Source organism: Cricetulus griseus, chromosome 5 (assembly GCF_003668045.3).
Source record: "Cricetulus griseus strain 17A/GY chromosome 5, alternate assembly CriGri-PICRH-1.0, whole genome shotgun sequence".
In the NCBI taxonomy this organism is placed as follows: Eukaryota; Metazoa; Chordata; class Mammalia; order Rodentia; family Cricetidae; genus Cricetulus; species Cricetulus griseus.
In genome coordinates, this window is record NC_048598.1 from 31,386,547 (window position 1) to 31,414,494 (window position 27,948).

General features: G+C 36.6%; 1 protein-coding gene across 6 annotated transcripts in view; it reads left to right on the forward strand.

The window, feature by feature from the left end:
* The window catches only part of Rabgap1l (RAB GTPase activating protein 1 like), a 560,109-nt gene that overhangs the window by 121,954 nt on the left and 410,207 nt on the right, over nt 1-27,948 (forward strand). For all 6 annotated transcript variants that reach the window (XM_035445764.1, XM_035445765.1, XM_035445766.1 and 3 more), the window contains one exon: nt 4,150-4,291. In XM_035445764.1, coding sequence (XP_035301655.1) covers nt 4,150-4,291 — 142 coding nt within the window. The remainder of the gene's footprint in view (nt 1-4,149; nt 4,292-27,948) is intronic.

Below are 27,948 nucleotides of genomic sequence, written 5' to 3' on the forward strand. Positions count from 1 at the left end.
TCTAGGCTGAGCAGGGTATCTCTCCATATAGAATGGGTTCCACTGAGTCAATTTGTACATTAATGTTAGGTCTTGGACCCACTGCCAGTGACCTCATATATTGTCCTGGTCACACCATTGTCTTATTATGAAGACACACACCATTGTCCCTATATTAAGGGAGTCTAGTTCAGTCTTATGCAGGTTCCAAAATTGTCAGATCAGATTCAGTGATCTCTCAACTAGCTCGGATCAGCTGATTCTGTGGGTTTCCCCATCGTGGTCTTGACTCTTTTGTTCATATTATCTCTCCTCCCTCACTTTGGTTGTACTCCAGGAGCTTGGCGCATTGGTTAGCTGTGGATATCTGTATCTGCTTTCATCTGTTTCTGGAAGAGGACTCTAACTTCTCTGGGGTTATGGATTGTAGACTGGGTATCTTTTGTTTTATGTCTGGTATCCACTTATGAATGAGTACATACTATGGTTTTGGGTTACCTCACTCAGGATTTTTTTCTAGTTCTGTCCATTTGTGTATTTAGGATGTCATTGTTTTTTACTGCTGAGTAGTATTCCATGTGTAAATATACCACATTTTCTTTATCCATTCTTCAGTTGAGAGGCATCTAGGTTGTTTCCAAGAACTGGCTATTATGATTATGCCATACTGATTCCCACAGAAGCTGTACAAGTTTGCATTCCCACCAGCAATGGAGGAGTATTCTCCTTTTTCCACATCCTCTCCAGCATAAGCTCTCATTGGTGGTTTTGGTCTTAGCCATTCTTATTGGTGTAAGATGGAATCTCAGAGGTTTTGATTTGCATTTCCCTGATGGCTAAGGATATTGAGCATTTCCTTAAGTGTCTTTCCTCCATTTGAGGTTGTTCTGTTGAAAATTCTATGTACCCCATTTTTAATTGGATTATTTGATAGTTTGATGTCTATTTTCTTGAGTTCTTTGTACATTTTGGAAATCCGCCCTCTATCAGACATGGGGTCAATGAAGGTCTTTTCCCATTCTGTGGGGATTGGCTGAATATTTTGATACTGTAGAATGTGGAACATCTTCAAAGTCTTTCAAAATTGGTTGGTATTTTGATTTTATAATCAATTCTGAGAATGCTGCTTTGCATCATAAAGTACAAAATGGCCAAAGTATGGTTAAAGCCATTTCAGAAATTATTGGAAATTCTAATACCAAGAAAAATTCACAGATTAAAAAAATAAAGCTCAATTAACTCAAACACTAATTTTAAAATGAAGTGCTGTAACTCAGTACAATCCAAAGTATACTAACTTGATATACTAACATGCTGAGGAATGATGGTAGGAAAATGTGGGAAAAAAAATGTGGTTTTTTTTTTTTTTTTTTTGGTTTTTCAAGACAGGGTTTCTCTGTGGCTTTGGAGGCTGTCCTGGAACTAGCTCTTGTAGATCAGGCTGGTCTCGAACTCACAGAGAGCCACCTGCCTCTGCCTCCTGAGTGCTGGGATTAAAGGCGTGTGCCACCAACGCCCGGCAAAAATGTTTTTTTGTAAACTATGTTTTTAAACATGTGCAGTAAAAATTCTGTTCATAATATTTAACAGTCATAAATCTAAGCCATGGTGTTTCAGGCAATAGATGGCATGTTATATTCAGAGCCAGGGCTTCATTGAAGTCATGTGATGCAGTGGTGGGGGTTTGCTGCATGTTTGATTTTGAATTTAGTTTTGGTTATTGCACATTTGGAAACCTTTCACTATTGCCAAATTGTTCATGACCTATGCATAGAGTTACATGATTCTATGTAGGGTAGTGACTCAAAGGTTAAGAGGCTTGTTTGTAGATCGAGGCTCACAGTTCAGCTCTGCACCAGAATTGCCGTGATCCTTTGAAAATTCATCTTGCTTCCTGTATCTTACCCTATAGATTGTGGCCAAAAGTATTAGTGTTTTAAATGTGAACATATCCTTAGTCCTGTGTCCTTACTTTTAGCCAGTGCTATGATCCATGGCTTCTGGATATTTGTTTATTATTAGAGTTATCATCATATTGTCTTTTGTATTTGTATTTTTCATATTGAAAAAAGCTTTTAGAGTTAATATGCATAACCAATGAGTTTTTGTAAGTCAAATTGTTGAGTACTTATTTTGTATTTAAATGATACTAAACTTTAATATGAACGTGACAGTTTATTTAATATATACAGATTGATTTTTAGTTGTCTAATAATATATGAATATTGAAAATAAAATCATATTTATAAAAATACTTTATTTGAAACTTAGTTGATGAGTACAATATCTAGGTTCAAAACAGTAGATTTGTATAGGAAACTGGGTACAGGTGAAACATGTAACACTTCCTATTTGGGCAGTCTCAACTGAGACTGTCTGGCTTGCAAAGCCTAAAATATTTCTTGTACGACTCTTTGTAGAAAAAGTTTGCTGATGTCTGAGAAGGATAATCACAGTGTTTACATCCTATCTGATGAAGTCCTGGCCAGGAATTTTTTTTCCTTAACAAGATTCTAGCTAGGAGCAGTGTAGCATAGCCATGTCATGCCCAAAAGTCAGTGTTCCATTCCATACCCTAACCCTCTTAAATTTTTTCTGTCCCTTCTATCATGCTGTTCTGAGCCTTGGATCGATGACATAGCTTTCCCATTTATGGCTGGGCATTCAAAAGTCATTTATTGAACACTTAATGAGAGTCTGAAGTCGCTGCTGATTAAGGGATAAAGCTATTCTTATCGAAGCTGATGGATAGTAGTACTAGTTTGTGGGTCCAGTTATTTAGAAATCAAATTGACAGTCATTTCATACCCATTTAACAAAAGAGCTGCAACAGTTTCCCTTCTGTGACCTATGACCTTCTCAGTTATGAACTTTTGACCTGGTTTTGGGGACCAGATTTGAATTTCTTCCTGTGGATCAGGCAACAAATGTAATTATAAAGTGGTTGTTAACCCTAATAACAGACTTGCTACTATTGCACCCATGGATTCATTTGATCAACTGGTCAGTATTATTGCATACAACATTCATAACTGAGTCAGACTGTTGATAATTTTCCTCCAGTAAACTGGCAAATAGCTGATTTTAATTTGCAAATGCAGATAAATTGTCAAGTATTGTTACAAATTGATCCCAGGGCCTTGTGCATCCTAGACAGGTACTCTGCCACTGAATTGCAATCCTATTCAAGATTTTCTAATGCTTAGTTAAGAATTTTGTATATTTTATGAAGGATATTAGTCTGTGGTTTAGTCATTGAAGGGTTGGCCCTAGATGGTGATAAAATTTATCTTGTCCCTCGTCCCTTCCTGTGTTGCTGTTTCTTTGCCTCATATCTGACATGAGTCACTTCTATCATGTTTTGACAGTAGCCATGATGATCTTTTATAAGTATTCATAATTGTAGTAAATCTCCCTGTATACTTTGTTTAGATGTTACTCAGCAGTATGATTTGCTGTGTTTTCAGCTTTAATTCAGTTTGAAGTGTGTTCTAATTTAAACACCCCCTCCCCTTTTCTTTAAAGACAGAGTCCATGTAACTGGGCCTGGTTTTGAACTTGAACTCCTGATCCTCCTGTCTCCACTTTCCAAGTGCTAAGATTATAGATGTGCATCACCATGGTGCAGTTGGTAGCATGCTTTCTTGGCAACCATGCAGACCTGAATTTAGATCCCAAGTCTAGACTCAGAAAAGAAAATGGCCACATAGAGTTCAAGCCATTATTTGGCAAGTCTAGCTGTTATTTTTCTCAGTATGAGGTAGCCAATAAAACAATAAAACATCATTTGCTGCCTGTTGCTGCCTGTCCTAAAACTTGTGATACCTTGAAGAATAATTGAATTGTATCAAAATGGTTAGTAAGTTGAATTTGTTAATATAATGCTAGAAGCTTACCAGCATGTATAGATCTCAGCACTGGAGGAAAATGGTAGGTAAATAATTCACTTAAAATATGCCAAGGACATTGTACTAAAAAAAGTCTCAAATTCAGATATGCTCTAGATAAATGTGATATGTTGCTCTTCATTTTAGCTGTTTTTAATGAACCATTGTTATACCATTTATTCCTTATCGATTTATATTTATCCCTCTTCCTTAGCTCCTCCCAGGTTTGTCTCACTTACATTTATATTTCTAATATTTAAATATATGATTTTATCTTTTTCAGTCTGAGGGAAAAGGCCATAGCAGTGCTGGAGATGCAATATATGAAGTGGTGAGTCTGCAGAGAGAATCTGACAAGGAGGAGCCAGTCACTCCTACTAGCGGAGGGGGGCCAATGTCACCCCAGGAGGATGAAGCAGAAGAGGGTAAGAACTTAAATGTATCCAAAAGTGGTGTGTGTGTGTGTGTGTGTGTGTGTGTGTGTGTGTGTGTGTGTATGTGTATACTAGCATCTTCACTCTGTGTGTGGAGGTGTTAGTGATAGTTATTCCTAGTCCCTGACACACTTATGTTAGATTCTTTGACATACAGAAGGAAATTTGGTCCATTTGGTTCTTTCTTTGGTTGCATAGTCCCCAGTGCCTAAGCACTATTAAGCAGCTATTTAAACTTGGTAATATTTTTGTGCTATTTTGCTTCCTATTTTATTTCAAGTATTTCTGAATTATTTAATGAGAAATTTCAAATTCTCTGAAGTATTTTTAGAATTTCAGTGATATGTTCTGCTTATCAGTCTCGACCCGCTTTTGTTGTTTCTATATTCTTTACCACTTTTCTGAAATATCACACTATTTGTTCTGTTTACTACGTGAATTCTAGTGAGAGCTGCTCAAAAGACTTTTATGTCATCTGGCTATGGACACAGGGCTCTTCATAGCAACTAGGGCTAAAATGACAGGTCTTAGTCTTAAGCTCTTATATGATTGTTTCCAGTATGGGGTTTGTAAACAGTACATTTATTACTTCCTTTTGTTTTAAAAAAGATTTTCATTTTACTTTTATATTATGTGTGCATGCACAAATGTGTGTCCGTGGAGGCAGAAGAGAGTGTTACTTGACCTAATAGTTTTGGCATAGTCCTCATTAATACACATGACAACATATATTAATATTTCATACTTTTCATGTCTGAATAATAGTGATGTAGTTGTGCCTCGTATTTTCCAGTTATCAGGTGAGGCACATTTTTGAGTTATTGGACCAGTTAGATATTATAAAGAATATAATGAATATGAAATTATATGAAATTATTTTTCTTTATGTGAAATCATTATATATCCAAAGACAATGTAGAGAAAACATAACAATGTGAAAGACATAGTATCCTGAATATTTTAGTAAATCTGGCAACTAAACAAAAAAAGTAAAGAATGTAATTTTTTGTAGTGAATTTGTATCCTGTAACCTTTTTTTTGTTGTTTTGGTTTTTTTGAGACAGGGTTTCTCTGTGTAACTTTGAAGCCTATCCTGGCACTCACTCTGGAGACCAGGCTGGCCTCGAACTCACAGAGATCTGCCTGCCTCTGCCTCCTCAGTGCTGGGATTAAACGTGTGGCCACCAACACCCGGCCCTGTATCCTGTAACTTTTATTAGCTTCTTTATTCATTTTAGCAGTGTTTTGGTGGTATTTATAATTTTCAACTTTTAAGATCATGTGTTATATAAACAGGAGTTATTTATACCCCCTCATATTATCTAGATTGTTTTATCTAATTTCTTTACCCAAGAATTTGAGTCCTGTGTTACATAGAAGTGGCAATTGCAAGTGTATTCCTTTCAGATCTTAGAAGTCATTTTGAGTTTTCTCTTCCAGGAGATTACCTTTGAGTTTGTCATATATATAGCCTTTATTGTGTTGATGTATGTTTCTTCTATAGCTAATATGTTAAAAGGTTTTAACACAAGGCATACTGAAGTTTTCACTGGATTTCAAAGATAGATGACAAAACTTTAAGAAAATAATAGCAAAGCCAACCTAGCAGCACATTAAAAATGTAACTGACTACGAATGAGTAGAATATATCTCCAGAACCAAAGACTACTTGGTAAATGAAAACTCACACAAAAATGACATGGTCATTTCAATAGATGCGTGAAATGGTGACAGTCTAGTTTTGTGCAGGTGCATTGAGTTCATGAGTGCAGTTGCCATGTCGTGTTCAGAAGACACTGTTTTTAGCACCTCTCTGCAACTTCTGCTTCTTACAGTTTTTCCATCCCTTTTTCCGTTTGTGTTCTCTGAGCACTCCACAGTCACTTATTCTCCACATGTGGAATATTGATGACTCTGTATTAACTGCTGCATAGTGTAAAAAGAAGCCTTTCTAGTGAAGGGTGAGTGCTGCACTAGTCTATGGATATAGATATGAGTCCTAAGAAAGTGTTTCATAACGTCCATTTAGCAAAACAAGAGTGGGTTCTCCCTTCAGACTTAGGATCTCTCTAATCACAGACTGTTGATCAAATTCATAGGCATGAGTTCTCTCCCATAGAGTTGGATTAAAATATAATCATAAACTCATTGGTAACCACAATAATAGTAATGCCACTATTGCGCCTGTGGGCATATCTTGTCAGGCAGATCTTTCTAGCTTGTGAGATGCACAACTGGGGACTGTTGATGAATTTTCTTGTACAACAGCTTGAAGTAGCATCTTCTAGTACTATGAAAATTAGTTAGCATGAAAGAAACTCACACTCAGATCAAGCTTGATTTCATAATGTTCTGCAACTCAAGTTTGAATACCACTACAATTATAATATAAAACACCATTGTTTATTATGAATAATATATTACACATTATACATTTAAATGTAATAATTTAGTATATATATTACCTATAAATATTAAATATACTTGATGAATATATACATTTATTTTTTGGGATTAAAAACCTACCAATAGACTGATTTATTAAACATATATCATTATAAACATAAGAAACCAGCTTTCCAAAGTAGCTGTACCATGTTTTCATCAAGGCAATCAAAATGAGTTCTTTGTTTTCATGTGATTATTTGTTCTTTGTATCATATGTGTAGTTAAATTTAGAGTTTCTCATGAAAAGTCATGTATTGTTTGGATATGTACTCATGAAAATTGGGCTAAATGGAGCTGAAAATCTGCAGTGGCTCCAAGGATCTAAAACTTACATAGTTTTCAAAATGATACTGTTTTTTGGCAAAAACAGTAGTTCTCCACATTTCTTTGAGCATGTGGTTGCCTGCATGTCCTTTTGATAAGGACCGACCTACACCAAACAGCATGTTTGAAGAGAGAAATCTTTCATTTTCTGACTGTGGGCTATATAATACCATGTCAGTAGTGTTTTTATCAGTAACACGTTTTACTTCCATAGTAGGTTTCCACTATTCTCTTTCGAATACTTTCAAGAATTCAGTTACCTATATCATATGGATACAAATGGGAGAAGAACAAAAATAAAATAAGTAAGGAGGAAGTTTGGGGGGCAGACTTAGAAGATATGTGCATTTTTTTTCCTGCTAATACATGCAAGAGTAGTTTATCTAAATTGTACACTTTGGACAGGAAAATATAATGCAACATAAAATGAAATACTTCTTTAGTTATTTTTGGTCTTACATTATATTTGGGAACATCAGCTACTATGACCTTAAAGTTTTAAGAGAGAAAACACTGGAATCATTCATCTTTTAACTTGAGGGGAAAACTAAATTTTACTTGTGGTTAATTTTTTTTTGCAGATTTTTAAAATTTGAATTAGAAACAAGATTGTTTTACATTTCAATCCCAGTTCCCTCTCCCTCCCATTCTCTCCTACCCTGCCCCCCAACTAAAACCCTACCTATCACATACCCTTCTGCTCCCCCTGGAGGGTGAGGCCTTCCATAGGGTGTCATCAGAGTCTATCTTATCCTTTGGGATAGGGCCTAGGCCCACCCCCACGTGTCTTGGCTTAGGGGGTATCCTTGAAGTTAATTTTTATGTACTTATTTTACAAAACCGTCTTGACAAAGCTGCATCAATATAGCCACCTTGAAATGGAAGAAACAAGGAACAAAATTGATTTAGGAGTAGCCTGGAGATAAAATGAATGAAGTTTGTAAATTAACTGATGTCATTGCAGCAGAAAGGAGAGGAGCAACAATCAAAGGCTTTACATTGGTTTCCAGATTAGGTAGTTTGGATGATCTTGGTACCCCTAGAAGAGGGGAATGCAGGAGGAAGAGTAGGTTTGTAGGTGAGAGTCTTGAAGCTTTATTATGATTTTCTTATGAATATTAAGTTAGAATTTTTCAGTCATTAGAAATAGTCTTATACTGTGAGAGATCTTTTATAGTTAGAAACCTGTGGGGGCCATGAACATGAAGTAATAAGAAGGCCTGAAATTATCTTAGTTGCAGTGTAGAGTAGATAGGGTCAAATCAGACATTAGATCACTGACATTTAGATCCAAGAAGAAAGCCCTAGCTAAAAGGTCTGCAGAAAAATAATCTGAACAATCCAAGGATAAAAAGGCAATGTAGTGCTGGTGCAGGAGTGGAGATTCTGAAGCAGATAGTACTCTGCCTTGTCATATGGAGCAGGGAGACTGTTGGGGTAAAAACTTAAACCTAGGCATTGGATTTGGGCATTTGAAAAGTCCCCTGGTCTCCCTGATCAGGATTCTACGAAAGTGAGAATGGGCCTTGTTTTGGGTTGAAGACTAGAGGTAAGGGAGGGAGAACAGTGTTTGGATTACTTTTTCAAGAAATTTGATGAGTAGATTGAACTAAAAATATTAGGTTATTGTTGCATCCTCTCTGCAACAAACAAACTATCAGAGGTTATTGTGGCCAACTGAGCTCATTTTTAGGATACAAGAGATTTGACTGTCTTTGTAGTTGGATAGAGAAAGCTAAAAATAGAAAGGAATTCACATACTGAATTCTTAAGCATAGGTTCCTGACTTGCTTCTGTGTCTTAATAAATGCTGTTTGCTCTGCTTAGCAGGTTTCTTCCACTTAAGTCCACCTGAGTAAGCCTTTTCAACCAAGGTATTTTTAACAGCTAAAAGAAAAACAGTAATTTAGCATAGCATCAGTTTCTATACTTAGAAATGTTTCAAAATATTTTCTATGACATTTTTTAGTATGTTCCTCAGGCAAATGATATTTAAATATAGTTAGTGAAGAAGACTGAGGAAGAGTTTTGCAAATCCATGTATTATAGTGTAATGATAGAAGTAGATAATATTGTCAGAGAGAACCATTTCTAGGCTTCAGAAACTGACCAGTACCTGACAGAAGAAGACCAGTCTATTCAGTAGGAAAACTAAACCTTGCTTGTAGAGATTTATTATAGTGGAGTCAGTGATAATTTAGCTCCTAAGAATACTCCTGCTCATTTCCAATACCGATTTAGTGTTATGATAATGTTGAAAACAAAACCCCAAACCAGCCTTTCTTCTGATACTGGAAGGGATTTTCTTCATGGGAAAAGACTATGGAAAAAACATTATTTCTGAAGCATTGTTGAGAATAGTAGTTGTAATTTTCATAGCAATAGAATGGGAATGAATTCTGGTTGAAAAACCATATGTTTATTAACATTTCAGAAGTAAGTGGAACTTCATAAAATTCTATGTTTAGAAAGTTTAGAAAGCTATCTTGCATGTGCAAGACCACATACTCCCAGGACTCCATGCGTTTCTAGAATCATGCCTCCTAAATTGTTTGCTTCATTCTTTTATGTTATGTCATGAGTGCTTTTTTTCCAGGTACTGTAAATGACTGATTATCATACAGCCAAGTATTCAATCTTCCCTTAACAGATGGAACCCGAGATTTGGGAATCAATAATCTAACCACTACTTGGCTCTATCTGATTTTATTCTTGTCTTCTTTAGTCTGTGTTCCTCACATCAACTATCATTTTTGAAATAGGTTGTATTACTTCTCTTAGAAGCATTGGTGCTTCTAGGCATGGCATAGTGGCACATACCTTAAATCCTACCACTTGGGAAGCAGAAGCAATTAGATTTCTGTGAGGTTAAGGCTAGCCCAGTTCCAGGAAGTTTCAGGCCATCCAGGACTACATAGTGAGACCCTTTCTGAGAGTGAATGGGAAATGTTGTTATTTCTCACTTTATTTAGTACAAATTCTTTTACCATGGCTGTCAATCATATTTTACCTTTCTGGGTTAATTTTCCACCATTCTATGCCTCTAAAATTGTATACTTGTTCTTTTGCTGTTTTCCATTATTATTATTATTATTATTACTACTATTATTATTAGTTTTTTGAGACAGGGTTTCCCTGTATTGCTTTGGAGCCTGTCCTGGAACTCGCTCTGTAGACCAGGCTGGCTTTGAACTCACAGAGATCCACCTGCCTCTGCCTCCCGAGTGCTGGGATTAAAGGCGTGTGCCACCAACGCCCAGCCCCTTATTATTATTTTATAATTAATTAATTCATTCTCTGTTTGTCTTTGTCCCTCTCCCTTCCTTTTCCTCTCATTCCACCTGTCTTTCTCTGTGTTTGTGCATGGATACTCATATGTTGTGGAGTGCATATGGAAGCGGTGGATGTCAGAAGATAAATTATAGGAGTTGGTTCTCCTTCCATCATGTGGTTTCCAGGGATCAAACATAGAATGGTAGCTTCAAGCACAGCAGATACCTTTGTCTGTGGTCTGTGGAACTTGCCTCTGCATGGCTTTCTTTTTATCCCAGATAGCCACATTGTTCTTTCTCTCATCAGTCTTTCCGTGATGCTACTTTTTCAGTGAGATATTGCCTGCTCGGTACTATAATAAAATTTAAAAAATGGATAATTAATAATTATGTCTTCACAGTGTCCCAGATTATTCAGTACTAGGAAAGAAAAAATAGCATTTTTAGAATTGAATTGAAAAGTATGAAAAACATACATTGAAAATTCCAATTTCTCATGCTCACATACTATTAGAATATAAACAAGACATTAAATTTCTATTTTTCTTTAATTTTTTCCTCTTCTGTTCTTGACAGTTTTTGACTTTTTGAGATGTTACCTTTTTTTTTTTTTTGAAAAAATCCACCAGCTATCACCTCTGTAAAACTACAAAAACCACAGAGTAGGAAGTAATAGTTTCTTTTCTTTTATAGATAGGCGTTCATGCATTTTCAATACATTGTATTATTAGTTCAGTAATTGACATTCCTGTCACCGCACACATCAAAAGTTAGAACTGGAGGTGGCATGGAAATGTCTGCCTGCTGGGGGGAATTGGAGTATTCTTTTATTTAATTATTTTCAACAATTTGCCTGTCAAAGCAAAACTGGAAGTTCAAGTCATTCTAAATTTTCTTTCCTTAGTCTGTAATTTAACTAAAAGGAGAATACATATTCAAAATGACTGAAATTGCTTTTAATTTTCTGGGAAAGATCTAAAGTTAAGTGAATTAAGGTATCTTTGCATATTTTCCAAATGCTGTTCAAAAAGTGTGTTAAAGGGTATTAATTTGAACACAGGGAATTTTAGCAGAAAGTTAAGTCCGTAACAACAATATCATAGGGATCACTGTAAAATCACTGCTATACATTCCCACATATTCTGAATTGCCCTGTTGTTGAGACTCAGGGTACTCTTGCCATTTCCTCAGATGAATTTTGAACTGACTGTTGATTAGCTTATATTTGCATTTAATACCTTGTTATGTTTAAGTGACAAGACATTACTTAAAGGTAATTATTGGCAGGTATTAATATGCTGTCATTTAAGACACATACCCAAGACTGACAAGGTAGCTCAGCCATAAAGGCACTTGTTGCCAAGACTGATGACCTGAGCTTGACTCCAGAACTCACATGGTAGAAAGGGAGAAACAACTCAAGGATAACTATCAAATTCTTCTCTAACCTCCACACATGTGCAATGGTGTATGTATAAACAAAATAATTAAAACTTTAAAAATGACACATACATCAATAACCTTAATTGACTTGGTTTACAGTAAAATTGAATAACCTTTTATATTTATCATGATTTGTGTATGTTTTTGTATTTGGCTAAGTGCATATTTTTTAAGGGAAAAATGCATCCCAGTTTGACCTTCAACTTACAGTCTTTTGCCTTTCCTGCCTAATGACTGGGATCCCACATCTGTGCTAATATCCCTAGATTAAAATTACTATCTTTTCAAAAGTTTCCTCATATTTTTTGGGAAAAGAAAAACCAGAAGTAAGGGTGAAGGCAGGAAAGAGGATAAATGGGGCTGAGAGGGAATAAAGTACATAGTTAAAGTACATGATAGACACATATGATGTTATCATAATGAAGTCTAATATTTTGTACAATGGATTTATGCTAGTGAAAATTAAAAATAGAATTCCCTTGAATTATTGTCCATTAGCTGTTCAATACTATTCCTGATTCACAACCAGAGAGGAAAATAGTCTTAAACACTGATGTTTATTTTCTTGTAGCCTCTTAATTCTTAGTCTCATTAGACCGAAGGCAGTCTCCAGCAACAGTTACCATACAAGCCATTTCACAAACAAAAATTGCTTCTGTTTGGCAGCTGCTTGGGAGCCACAGCCACACAGCTGTTAAGTCACCCTGCTTTTTTTGAGTTACTCAGAAAAGTATTACTTTTTCTTTTTCTGTTTCTTTTTCCAGAGCCTGGGCATGCATTCCCTGTCACTTTGGGCTTTCTCACCCTTTTTCTCTGAAGTACCCCTACACCCCTTCTGCCATGTGGCGGCTTGTCTGCCATGTGGCTGCTTGCTGAACATGCTGGACTCTTAACTTAAAAGACATGGCTTTCTCTCCTGCTCTTCTCCATCGCCAAGAGTTACAGCTTGTCTGTTCTATTTTTTCTTTCCTTTTTTTTTTCTCTTAAACTTTAATAAAATTGTGCTTGAACTTCAAAACCAAATTTCTTTATATTCAAATGGAGAGCATATAGAAGACATAAAAACAAGCTATGTATAAATGTGATAGCTATATACTACTTAGCTGTACAGCTGGGCCTTAAATTGTGTTTCTCTTAACTTGTAGGTGTGTGCACGCTTTCCTGGAGGTTTTTTTTTTTTTTTTTTTTTTTTTTATGACGCCATATTTTTTTTTACATCTCAGCTGGAACCTGATGAACATAAGCAGTCTCCTACCTGGTGCCACTACTCTTGTTATTTCAGTCTTATAGCAAGAGCTTAAATTGTTATCTCAGTCACATTAAAGTAGAGCAGATATGGTTATATTCATTTTATAGTTGGGGTCTTTAAAATTGGCAGAAAATTCTATAGAATGTAGTGTTTTATTTAAGTGACAAGATTCTTGAATATGGTAGATTAAAATCTGATTCAAATGCAAGTAGAATCTGAAATACATCTTGGAGGCAGAATGAGGTTGGAGAGTCAAGTTGACAACAGTTGGTGGAGAGACTTGAAACATGGACTGTGTGGGCTTCTGTTAAAACCTTCTCATGGCTTTGAGCTAGGTCATACTATCAGCAAAGAAAAGTTTGCTTTAGAGTGATTTAACCGGAAGCAAGATATGTAAAGTACCCTTAACTGAATAACCTGTGATATGTACATCTAATTTGAGTAGATAAAAGCCTAGATTAGTATGGAAATAATCAGACAGTGATTGACAGGAAAAGGTGACTGAGTCATTCCTGTCTCTCCTAGCCATATTCAAAGCCTCAACTAGTTAGATTGTCCTGAAAGAGTGGCATATTTATGAATTAATTAATTTCATTAAGTTTTTAAACATTTGTATATCTACTATATTTCGATTCTAGGTTTCTATAAGATGAAAATTCTTTTGTTGCTGTTTGTATTTCAGGTAGAAAAAAACATTTTAAATGATGGTGGAAGCTCATGAATACTATGAAATATCTCAGTTTGTATTGCATTTGACCCAGGTTAAGTGTCAATGTGTCACTTAAGTCAATGTGTCACTTACATAATTAGTTTTATATTGTATATATTTTTGAAAAGAATTTAAGAAGTGATTTTTAAGTTATTTGTGTGAGAGAGAAAGAGAAAAGAGAGAGAGGAGAGAAAATAAGAGGATGGAGAGGAGAGGAGAGGCGAGGAGAGAAGAGGCGAGAAGAGGAGAGGAGGGGAGGGGAAGGGAGGGGAGAGGAGAGGAGAGGGAGAGGAGAGTAGAGGAGAGAGAGGAGAAGGAGAGGAGAGGAGAGAGGAGAGGAGAGAGGAGAGGAGAGGAGAGGAGAGGAGAGGAGAGGAGAGGAGAGGAGAGGAGAGGAGAGGAGAGGAGAGGGAGAGGGAGAGGGAGAGGAGAGGAGAGGAGGAGTGTATAGGTGTGTAAAGGTCCATGAGCCACAGTGTTCATACTGAGGTGAGAGGACAGCTTTGTAGAGTTGGTTCTTTCCTTCCACTGTGGTGTTGAAGACTTTAAGTTTATCAGCTTTGTGTTACAACTGCTTTTACATGTTAATCCATGTTGCCAGCCCATAAATAATTTTTAATGTCCTTATTTGATTATTTAACTTATGATAATTTAATTTTTCTTAGAGTTTTTCCCCATTTCTTTTAGTGTTAATCTGTGTAAATTTTATGTCCTATAAGTTGCATGCAGGTACATGGTTTTTCTTGCTTCAGTCTGATAAATATCTTACTTTCCAATTGCTTTCTTAATTATCTTTATGCCAATTAATTTTTTAAGTTTAGAGGCTTCTTTTTTTACTAAATTTATTTATTTGTTTCTATATGTATGTGTGGTATATGTATGATGTGTGTGCATTTTAAAAGCGAGATAAAAATCAGTTTATTGTAGATATACATTACCTTACCAGCACTTTCAATAACTATTGTAGGTTGTGGTTGAGATTAGATTGATGAAATATGAGCTATAAGAGGGAAGTCAAATTCAGTAAAGTTTGGGTATGCAAATTTTTATATGTAGCAGCAGAGTGCTTCAAGTTTGTACAGAGAACACATTTCTTACATTATTCAGAGAACATGTTAAATAGCACTCTATTAGAAATCCTTTAATAGAAATATTATTAGAAATAGTAATGTGGAAGGGGGAAGATTTCTATGGGTCCCACTCCTAGGCAAAAAACTACAGCCAACTATTGATTGCTAGGAGAATGAAAATGAACTTCTTCCAGTGTTGAGCCTGACAGTAGTTTTACAGTGCGTAGTGGTCAGTCTTGAAACCATACCTGCACAAACAACAAAGACAGATTTGACAGGTTATATTTATATACATTTGTGCATATACATGTGTTAGTGTGTGTGTATGTAACAAATAAAAGAAAAAGAGGCTATGTTCTTGAGGGAGGCAGGAGAAAGGTTTGAGGGATACTAACTAGGAGGGGCTGGAGGAGGGAAGGATGAAGTTATGCAATTCTGTTTAAATTAAAAACATTAAAAATAGGCATCACAATGATAAAAAATTAAAATTACCCTTTAGTTAAAAAAAGAAATTCTTGAATTTTGAATGGAAATGAAACATTTGCTAAAATAAAATCCCCCTTTAACTGTTTTTATAGGGCAGTTTTAATGGGGGAGTTGCTAAAATTTTAAGTTAATATTAAATTTTGCTTGTTGCTTGTTTGTTTGATTATGTATTTGAGATAGTCTCTCATATAGCCAAGCCTTGGCCTTGAGCTCTCTATTTCATTGAGTTTGGCCCTTATTTTCTGATATTTCTGTCTCAGTCTTCCTAGTGCTGGGCTGTGTTTTACTACGCCCTGCTTAAAAATATTGTTTTTCATTGTCATTTTTTTCAAAGAAAATAATTATATTATGACTTGAGGATATCTGTTTTGCTTTAATAAAGTGTGTTTCATGTGGACAGAAATTTATCATAACCTTTAATTGTGTAGTGTTCTTTGACATGGATATGGCATAAATTATTTATCTAGTTATCTTTTGAGGGTTCTATAAGTGACTTCCATTGTTTTATTTTTTGCTATTACAAATCTATAAATATTTTTCCAAAACATTCTTTGTGTGTAATATTCAGGCCTCTCTGCTTTTGATAGGCAATAACAAGTTTATCTTCTAAAAGGTTGCAAACTTATGCCCTTCCCAATAAGTAAGTGTATCTAAGCACCTTTTCTCTCCTACTTTCATAGTAGATTTTATCAATCCTTCCCACTTTCAGTCCACTGATTTATACTATATAGCATCTCATTTTGTTTATATTTCCCTTACTACTAGTGAGGCTGATATATTTTATTGGGCTAGTAAATTAATTTCTTAGATAACCTTTGAAAGTATGAAATATCTTAAGACCTGATCTGTCAGAAATGTAGTATTGACTGTATCTATAGTTGAGTTAGATATGGTTTATTTTATAGATGTACATTCATTCTTTTAGAGGAAGCCAGGAAAGGGGAGTGACGAAAAAACAGTTTTGTCTCCTCTTACACTCAGTCCATGGTTGTTTATCTGATGAGCAGACTATATTGTTTTTATTTCAGCATAGACATATTGTTGCATATCATAAGTATACACATCAAAACTACTAGAAAGCCCAGAGATAATCCATCCTGTCAAAGAGTAGGGGATTACTGTCTTCCCTCAGTAAGGTTTTCCTTTTGTCAGGTGTTTGAATGCTTGCCTTGCTGGTTCTGTTACAACTGGTCACATAGACCTGCTTCATACTTTATCAGCACCAGCCTTACTTGATGTGTTGTAATAAATTAAAATGTATTTATGTTTGACAGAGTTTTTTTAGATCATAATTTTTATGTGCATTGATTTTTTTTTTTTTGGCCTGCCTGCATGCCTCTGTTAGGGTGCCTTGTGGGTGATGGGAATTGAACATGGGTCCTTTGGAAGAGTAGCTGGTTCTCTTAACCTCTGAGCCATTTCCAGCCCCCAAGATCATAACTTAGTTACAGCATGTCTCCCTTGTTTTTCTTCTTTCCAAATCCTCTCACATACTCCTCACCACCTTCCTTCAAATCCCTGACCTCTTTTTTTTCACTAATTGATACTGCGTTCATATATGTATATATGTATGTTCATAAATATAACCTGACAGGGATTTCTTAATCATGCTTCAGCTGGCCTTAGAAATGTATGTGTTCTGAAGAATGATCATACAGTTTGTCAGCATTGCTATCTGGCACATCTGGTGACTAAATGCTTGTCAGACTTTTGTGGTCCCTGTATACTGCTCTCTTTGATGCTAATAGCAGCAATATTGTTGAGCACTCCTACATGCCTGGGATTATTTTCAGTGTTTTCTGTTTGCACTCCATGATGTGAAGTGAGTTCTTTTTCTAAGCAGCAGTAAGTCTGCAGTTCTATGGAGCCTGGTTCTTCAGACATCTTGTGTCTAGGAGTGCTTGCCCGGTCACCTTATCCTCTCCTTGACCATCTACTGATTGGCTTCTCTTGAAGTAGAATACTCTTAATGTCTGATGGGTCGTCTTGCCACTGTGGAAACAGATTGACTGAGTCACAACGCAATTAATTCTACCTTCTAGTTATTAACAATAATGACAAATGTGTATGAAACACTTATTTTGTGTATTATTAATTTACTTCTCACAGCACCATGAGGTGGCATTTTATCCATCCCCCCCCCCAAAGTAGATTGAAGCTTGTTCAAGGTCACATATTTTGTGAATATTCTTCTTGATTGAACCTTTTGCTAGGTCTTGTTTTAATTTTTATTTCTCATGTGCCTGCCCCATTTTATGTGGAATTTGCGTAAAGCAAAATTTTCGTTCTATATCAACCTCATGCTGGGTTTGAATTGGAGACAGAAATTGCTGATAGCAATTCAGCTGTGAGTCCTAAGTGTATGTCTCTGCAGGTTTGGGGAGGTAAGTGTCTAATGAAAAAAAGCTGGGTTCTTTTCATGTAGTCTGTCACATTTAGGGCAATGTTAATAAGTTGAAACCATTAAATATTTAGAAACAGGAGGGTGGTAACCATATATATATATATATATATATATATATATATATATATATATATCTTGAATTTAGTTACACCCAACCATTTCGTTTATGCTTCTGGAAACTGAGACTCTGAGATTAAGTGATGGTGTCAAGACCATGACTACTTTATAATGATGACCCCAAAGAGTTAACTGCTTAGCTAGCTGGAGCCAGATGGAGGGTTTGTAATACAGCCACCACTTAATGAATGCCTGCTGTATTCTGGAGATTTAGAGCATTTCCTCAGATTGCTTTGTCAATGTCAGTGCTTGTGTTACTCTCAGTTGGAAGGGGAAGGTACCTGAGCTGCACTTTTTTGATGTTCATTTTCATTTTAGCACAAGGTCTGGTGATACTTCCTCAGAGACCATTTGATAAAGTGCGTTCTTCTTTCTGTTCTTTTTCTAGGCAGTCTTCCCTTACATAGGGAGACAGGGTTAATCCTCTCACCATCTTGCTCTAATTTTTTTTTTTTTTTTTTGGTTTTTTGAGACAGGGTTTCTCTGTGTAGCTTTGGAGCCTATCCTGGCACTCGCACTGTAGACCAGGCTGGCCTGCCTCTGCTTCCCTAGTGCTGGGATTAAAGGTGTGCAACACCAACGCCTGGCTGCTCTAATCATTCTTTAAACATATCAGAGTAATGATTTTTGAAACACCATGTTATAAACACAGCCTTTATTCATCTCTCTCACTGTAGAGTATGAGTTCTTAAAGGGACAGATGGTATGGTATTCCTCTTTAAATTCCTGTTGCTTCGTCATGGAAAATGGTCACTAAATGTTTGCTTAATGAATACAAATAATTTTGAAAGTTAGACGTAGATAACAGCAACATCGTTTTTTGGCTTTGTTGATCTGTTAACAGTAAGGTACTGCAGTGATGAGTAAATCCTCATAAAGGAGCAAATATAGTAGGTTTCAGACTGCTGTTCTTAGAGATGCCTGTTTGTAAAATTGACCTTTGACTGGTAGAGAATCTAGATTTTGGGAGGATTCTCATTATTTATAAGTGCTAAGAATGGTTCACTGAAATGAAAACATTCGAGCTAATACCTTCTTTCTTTCCCTGGTTATGGAATGTTGGTATATGCAGGGCAAAGATACTCACATGACCAACCATGATAGGAACCATAGACACTGGGGCTGGAAAGATGGGTCATCAGTTAAGATGCTTGCTGCTCTTGTCCTTTGCTGTTGGTTGTGAATAGTGAGAGGGGAAGTGTACACAGAATCCCACTCTTGACCAAGAAGCTATCTGCAATTGCTACCTGCTGGCAAAGGGAAAAATCAGTTTGCTCCAATGGAATGTCATGTATACTAACTATGTTCCAGAACATGCCTCATGCCCAGTAATAGTTGGTGAGCACAAAGTGAACTTAATTGTATTGTATTTTTTTTGTGAACTTTTTGTTTCATTTTGCTTTGTCTGGTCACTCTTTGTTTCATTGATCTTTTGCCGGTTTGTTTTTATTTTCATATTTGGGTTTTTTGGGTGTGTCTTGCTTTTTCATTTTTTTTGAAAAGTGATTGAGAGAGAAAACATAAAATTCAGTGGATAGTGAGGTAGCGAAAATCTAGGAGCAGTTGGGGTAGCAGAAAATATCATATTGTATGAATTTTTTAAAATTAAAAAGTGCTTGATGCTCTTGGAGAGGACTGGAGTTCTCTTCTCAGCACACACATGAGGCATCTCACCACCATCAGTAACTCCATCTCTATGGGGTCTGACACCCTCTTTTGTCTTCTTTTGGTACCTGCATACATGTGCAAATAAACACACACGCACGCACGCACGCACGCACGCACAATCTTAAAAATATTGTAGACATGGACTACCTGACTAGTAGACAACATATCATACATGTCAGTGATTCAGTGTTTGGATAAGTATGTTCATGTGACTGTGTTAGGAGTAGACTCTTAGAGGCTTATGTGTGCTTTTCTTTACCTCTTGGTGGTTTTGTTCTGTATCTTTTTCACTATAATAAGTCTTAGTTTGCTGTGACTGTATTCAGAATCCTGTGAGCCCTTGCAGAAAGTCTCTGAACTGTGGAGATAATCTTGAATCCCCTGACACAAATAATTCCTCTCTGCTTTTAGTTTGGATAGAGATGATATGTATGAAAAATATCAAGAACTTGTGTTCTATTCAGACAATTAAATATAGTTTATTGGTAGTGTGTCCCAGTATATACTTTCACCAAAAAGTTTCTTGCAGGAGGTGGCATTTAAATTGAGATTTGAGTGACAGGAGGAAACCATGTATGAAATGATGAGAGAACATTTCAGGAGAGACAGTTCAGAGGCTCAAAGGCAAAACCACATGGCCTGGTCAAGGATGAGATAGGGAGACAAGTGACTCAAGAGTAGGGACAAGCTAGGGAATGGGTGAGTGTGGACAGTAGCCAGGGGACATTCTGTAAGCCACAGCAAGGAGGATGCTTTCACTTGTTTTTAGTTTTTGGAATTTCAAAACTATGAAGGGGTATTAAGCTAGGAAAAGCACATATTAGATATGTTGTTTTAAATACCACGCTAGCTGTAGATTTTGAAGAGGATTTAACTGAGTTAGAGATGGAATATATAATTTATGAAAGTGTGAGGAAATTGGGAAAATACCAGTATGGGAAGAAAATTTAGGAGTTTTGTTTTTAAACTAGGGGTTTCTAATTAGAAATATCAAGAAGGTAGTTGACATAGATTGTTATAGCTAAAAAAATGGACTTTTAATTTTATCCATTAGACATTATTGAGTGCTTACCAGTTGGCAAATATTTTCATAGATTGAAGAATTCATTGAGGACTGGCAGACAGTCCCTTAGATAAGGAACTTGTTCTACAGAGGAAGGCAGGCAGATTTACAGACCTTTACCCAGAGTGTTGTTTTATGTGATTCAGAGAATACTTAATCAAGCCATCAAAATAGTACTTTTCTCCTCAGATCTCATTTTTCAGCTCTAATTTCAGTGTCTTTTTCTTTAAAAATTTTCAAGATTTTCATACTTGAGTACTGTATTTATATTATTTCCAATCTCACTTTCCCCTCTGTACCTTCTCCCATGTCCCTCTTCCACTATCAAGTTCATGAACTTTTCTTTTTTTATAGATCATCTCATTTTCTTTTCTTTTTTAAATTTAAATTCTTTAATTACTACTCATATTCACATATCCATCCTCCCATGTTCCCCTCCAACCTTCCCCGACAACCCATCCCCAGGGATAGTGAGGCCCTCCACCAGGGACCATCAAAGTCTGTCATATCGTTTGGTGGAGGGCCTAGGCCCTCCTTGCTGTATCTGGGCTGCAGTAGCATCCCTCCATAGGGAATGGGCTCCCAAAGTCCATCTGTGCTCTAGGGTTAAAGACTGGCTCCACTGTTAGAGGTCCCATAGACTGGCCTCCTAGCTGGCACCCACATTCAGAGAGGGCTTGGTTTGGTCCTATGCTGTTTCTGCAGCTTTATGACTAGGGTCTCCATGCTCTCACTAGGTCAGGTCAACTGTTTCTGCAGGTTTCTCCAGCACCGTCTTGTTTCTTTGCTCATCCCTTCCTCTCTCTCTTAAATTATTGTAACACACACACACACACACACACACACACACACACACACACACACACACACAAATATGGTTTGCTGAGTTCATTTAGTGTTTAGATGTGTATTTGTTTAGGGCTGACCACTTGGGATTGGATAATCTGTCAAGGGACTTGTCTTTGGAGAAAATTGACTTACCTTTTCTGAGAAGCCATTAATTGCCTATATTTCTTTATGTAGGGATAGGGCCTTGTGAGATTCCCCCCCCCCCTTTATGTTGACATCCCCACTGTTATAATTGTGCAGTTCTTGTTTAAGTAGCAATATTGTTAAAATTTCATGGGTACAACTTCTTATTGGAGCAATCAATAGCTGTCTAATTGAACTTAAGGCACACTCAATAGGAAGGAGCTCATGCCTGGTATTATAAATCTAGCTAGTTATCCATGACTGTTAAGGTCACAGACCCTAGAGGATAATTCACTATTGCTACTTTCCTAAGCCAGTGTAATTCCTAAGTGCATTCTAAATACTTATCCTTATACCAACAGTGAGAGTAGGTCTTACCTCTCACCGAGGAAGCAAACAAAAACATTACAGAAAACTGACTATGGGGTGTCCAATCCCAGTTGACACATCTACATCACAACTCCCATACCAAAGGTTCAGGGAACATCATGTAAGAGAGGGCAGAAAAAATGTGTAAGTAGAGGACCACTGCATATCAAGTTGAGGCAGGACCAAGCCCCTCCCCTCCTGTATCAAGGCTGAGCAAGGTATCCCACCATAGGGAATGGACTCTAAAAAGCCAATTCATGCTCCTGGGATAGGTCCTATATGTGTATATGTATGTGTATGTGTATGTGTATGTGTATGTGTATGTGTATGTGTATGTGTATGTGTATGTATATACTAGGTTTATGATTAAGAAGCAGTTTGCTAGTATTGTTAATTGTCCATCTGGCAGGTTATATTGGCTACCCTAGTTCTTTTGAGTATCATTGCTACTTTTGCATTGATTAATAATACATTTTTTGTTAATGAGTTCTGCTTAACAACTATAGAGATTATTAATTAGAAACTTGTAACTAGATTCAGAATGAAAATGGTGATAATTTATTTGGGAAAGAATCATTCAGACTGTGGTTTCCTGTGTTTTCAACATATTCTTTCTAAGAAGCCACCTTGATTTTGATGGTGAGGAATGTTATGATAGTTTGGAAATTGAAGAAAATCTTTTCATGTTAACCTTAATGATTTTTTTTCAAGTGCATCAGATTTCATGTAGACAAGCATATTATGGCTCTATTATGCATGGCTTTAGGTCTTGCATTGTATATAAGCCTTAGTTTTGGGCTTTCCTTGTTTATGCTATTATGTTATTGTTTATGTTAAATAATCAAAATAAATAACTTTGTTTCTGGGTCAGAGAGGTGGCTTGTTGGTGCTGTACAATCCTGGTCACCAAACTCAATCCCTGGATCCCCTGGTAGAAGAAAGGAACCTACTCGCAAAAGTTGTCCTCTGCACTGTTCCCAACATGCCCGGTGGCATATACCCTACCACAGATAAAGATAAATGAAAAATAATTTTGATATTATTCTAGATTGACAGGTATCAAAATTAAAATTTCAGATTTATATACCTATACATGATATATAAGCTTTTTCTTACCTTATAAATATGTAGTTAGAATTTATATATATATATATATATATATATTATATATATATATATTTGGTTTTTCGAGACAGGGTTTCTCTCTGTAGCTTTGGAACCTATCCTGGCACTTGCTCTGGAGACCAGGCTGGCCTCGAACTCACAGAGATCCACCTGCCTGTGCCTCCCGAGTGCTGGGGATCAAAGGCGTGCGCCACCAATGCCCAGCAGAATTTATACTTTTTAATAGTTACTATTTTTTAGCAAGAATTTATTTACTTAAGAAAACTTCCTGAAAACTCACAGTTGCCACATTTTTTCTTTTTTCTTTTCTAGTTTGTTGACATGTTATATTTTTTTCCCTTTATTAGAAAGAAAATTATTTTATATGTCAGTCCCAGGTCCCTCTCCCTCCCCTCCTCCCCTCCCCCCCCCACCTATCCCATACCCTTTCTGCTCCCTAGGGGGGGTGAGGCCTTCCATAGGGGTCTTCAAATTTTGTCATATTGTTTGGGATAGGGCCTAGTCCAACCTCCTTTGTGTCTAGGCTCAGGGAGTATCCCTCCAAGTGTGATGGGCTCCTAAAGTCCATTCCTGTGGTAGTGATAAGTACTGATCCATTACAAGAGGCCCCATACATTTCCAAGGTCTCCTCACTGACACATTCAGGGGGTCTGGATCAGTCCTATACTGGTTTCCCAGCTATCAGTCTGGGCACCAAGAGTTTTCCCTTGTTCAGGTCAGCTGTTTCTGTGGGTTTCACAAGCCTGGTATGGACCCCTTTGCTCATCAGTCCTCCTTTACTGCGTCTGGATTTCAGTCAGTTCAAGGTTTAGCTGTGGGTGTCTGCTTCTACTTCCACCAGCTGCTGGATGAAGGCTATACGATGGCATATGAATTAGTCATCAATCTCATTATTAGGAGAGGGCATTTAAGGTAGCCTCTCCTCTGTTGCTTAGATTGTTAGTTTGTGTCATCTTTGTAGCTCTCCAGACATTTCCCTAGTGCCTGATTTCTCTTTGAACTTATATTGTCTCGCTCTATTATACTATCACTTATCTTGCTCTCTTCTGTTCTTCCCCCAACTCAACCTCCCTGTCCCATCATGTCTTTCTCACCCCTCCTCATCTCCCCTTCTCATTCTCCTAGTTCCCTCTCCCCTTCCCCCATGCTCCAATTTTTTCAGGAGATCTTGTCCCTTTCCATTTCTCCAGGGGACCATGTATGTCTCTCTTAGGGTCCTTCTTGTTTACCAGCCTCTCCGGTAGCCCTGGCTGCAGGCTGCCAGTCCTTTACTCTATGTCTAAAAATCCACATATGAGTGAGTACATACAGTGCCTGACTTTTTGTGACTGGGTTACCTCATTCAGAATGGTTTCTTCTATTTCCATCCATTTGCCTGTGAATTTCAAGATTCCATTGCTTTTTTTTCCTGCTGAGTAGTACTCCATTGTATAAATGCACCATATATTCTCTATCTGTTCTTCAGTTGAGGGGCATCTAGGTTGTTTCCAGGTTCTGGCTATTACAAATAATGCTGCTATGAACATAGTTGAACAGATGTCCTTGTTGTAGGAATGTGCTTCTTTTGGGTATACGCCTAAGAGTGGAATTGCTGGATCTTGTGGTAGACTGATTCCCATTTTCTGAAGAATCATCATACAGATTTCCACAGTGGCTGTACAAGTTGGCACTTCCACCAGCAGTGAAGGAGTGCTCCCCTTTCTCCACAGCCTCTCCAGCATAAACTCTCATTGGTGTTTTTGATTTTAGCCATTCTGACAGGTGTAAGATGGTATCTCAGAGTTGTTTTGATTTGCATTTCCCTGATGGCTAAGGATGTTGAACACTTTCTTATGTGTCTTTCAGCCATTTTAGATTCCTCTATTGAAAATTGTCTATTTAGTTCTGTAGGCCACTTTTTAATTGGATTGTTTGGTGTTTTGGAGACTAGCTTTTTGAGTTCTTTGTATATTTTGGAGATCAGTCCTCTGTCAGATGTGGGGTTAGTCAAAATGTTTTTAAAATGTTTACAGTAAAATGATGTCCCTCTTTTATTACTCATCTGTCCAACTCTATTTTCACTCTAAATCCATAAATAAGACACATTACTTCCCATCTTTTTTTGTTTGTCTTTTTTGTTTTCTGAGACAGGGTTTCTCTGTATTGCTTTGGAGGCTGTCCTGAAACTAGCTCTTGTAGATCAGGCTGGTCTCCAACTCACAGAGATCCACCTGCCTCTGCCTCCCCAGTGCTGGGATTAAAGATGCACGCCACCAATGCCCAGCTCCCATTGTTTCTTCATGCACGTAAATATACAATACTAATTAAAGAAATTATTTTACATTTTATTTCCAATTCTTCTGTCTCTTAATCCAGTTTTTTTCTTAAAAAGTATAGCTAGAGAGTATAAATGATTATCAATATAGTCTTAAATAAGACATTTGTATCAACTCCCCTAGGCTCTGAACACTGCAGAAGAGGTGAAGAGCCAGAGGATGGAGGAGTGCTGTCAGCAACAGCTTTTCCAGGTTCTGCAGTCATTTGAAAAAAATTGTAGAGACATCCAGCACACTCCATTTAAAAAAAAAAACAAAAAAACAAAACAAAAACAAAAATAAACAAACAAACAACAACAAAGTAAAAAAACAAAATCCCAGAAAACAGCACAGTTCTGTTACTATTGTGGTACTTGGCACCATTTTTTTTAAATTAGTTTCTCAGTCATCATCTGGGAGGAAACCATTCTGAGCAACATCATTAAAAACAGCTCTGAGAAAGCATGGTCACTACTATGTATCATAAAGCAGGTCCACATATGAGTGAGTACATATCATGTTTGTCTTTTTGTGATTGGGTTACCTCGCTCAGAATGGTTTCTTCGAGTTCCATCCATTTTCCTGCAAATTTCAAGATTCCATTTTTTTTTTCTGCTGAGTGGTGAATTTTTGCATCTTTAAAGGAAGAAATTAATGAAGATACAGAAAATGGAAGGATCTCGCATGTTCTTGGATAGGTAGGATCAACATAGTAAAAATGGCAATCTTGCCAAAAGCAATCTACAGATTCAATGCAATCCCATCAAAATCCCAATTGCCACATTTTGCTGTTTCTTTTTTATGTCATTTTTAATGTTATAAGTTTATGTTGTTTAGTTAATATAAGACCTATAATCCAAGCGCTTGGGAGCCTGAAGGAGGGTGTTTATTAGTTCAGAAGTTAGTCTTGGCTGTTAATGAAAGACCTCAACTTAAGAAAAAGCAAAGAAGCCGGGCGTTGGTGGTGCATGCCTTTAGTCCCAGCACTCAGGAGGCAGAGGCAGGCGGATCTCTTTGAGTTCGAGACCAGCCTGGTCTACAAGAGTTGGTTTCAGGATAGGCTCCAATCTACACAGAGAAACCCTGTCTAAAAAAGAAAGAAAAAAAAAAGAAAGAAAAAGGTGACATTTTATTCTAATGTAATTTATTTTTAATTAGTAAGATTTGTATATATGCATGTTGGTGTTATATATATATATATATATATATATATATATATATTTGCTACATATATATTCCTTTTATAATATCTAGTTCTGAAATTTCCCTTTCATGAGTAGGATGAAAGTGTTGCTGACAGGAATAGTTTTTTATTTTCCTTCTTTCTCCAAAGCAGACTGTGGCCAATGTTGAGAGAGTACACTTAATTAGCTCAATTGAAGTATCATACATATTTATTTTGTTTGATCTAAAAATTTTAATTTTATCTCTTGTTCCTTCTCTTGATGCTGTACAATTGGCTACTGTAGTTGCATGTTAAAAATCTGTGAATAATAAGAGTTAAAAGAAACTTTGAATGCTTTTCTAGTAACTTTGAAATGATAGGCAGAAAACTAGAAATTCAGTTGCAACAGTAATGAATTACTGTAGTTAGCATTTAAGTACCATGGTGTAACAGGCTCTGTGGTTAGCAAACACAGAAATGTTTTGTAACCATTTTCACTTCATTATTTTTTTTATGTTTTGAGATTAAGATGTTTCCATTTAAGACATGCTTAAATTTGAGAAAGTAGCTTTCAGGCCTGATGCTACCTGTAGTACACTATTTTACTCTGCTTTTTTGAAATAGACATACTGAAAAAGTAACTGAAGAATGTGTTCATGGAAAGGTGTGAAATCAAGTATGATGTAACCTCCTCCCTGAATGAAGCATATACTCTCAGAAGGCTCCTCTAACTCTGCAGAGGACTTTGAGACTTTATTCATTTCTCTTAACTCCATCGAAAATCTTCCGGGGATCCTTAAGCTACACATACAGTCAAAAGATGAAAACCTCTTCTGATGAATTATAGTCCTCAAACTTGCATGTTTTTTTTAGGGAAAGTAACTGGTTCTCCACTTTTCTCTCTCCAGTGTTTTTCTCCCAGTTATTTTCTATTACATATTATCAAATCTAGTTTCTTTTACTATGTCTGCATACAAGTGCCTGTATACTCAAGGTCACTGATTTAAAAAAATATCTATTTTGTTAAAATTAATTTTATTATTATAATTAAGGTGTTTTATTGATAAATACTAAATTCTAGAAATGAAGTTCCTGCATCAAATATATTTTGATTCTATTCACCTTCATCTTTATTTCCTCTCTCTAACTCCTTCCAGATCCACCACTATCTTTCTACTCTCACAACTTTGTGTTCTCTGTTTTTCCTTTTAAAATTAAGCCAGCAAGTTCAATCTGTGCCTCCCTGGTTTGAACCATCCACTGGGGCATGGTGAACTTACCAGGGGCCACACCTCTAAAGAAAACTGACTCTCTTTAAGGTTACTGATTTTTTTTTTTTTAAGGTACATGATGGGGGATGTCAGTCGGTAGAGCTCCACGTTGGGTGCCATTTGTGGATGGAGTTTCTGTTCTGCCTGGTCCCACAGCCAGCCTTTTATCTCCAAATAAACAGAGAAGTAAATTAATTAT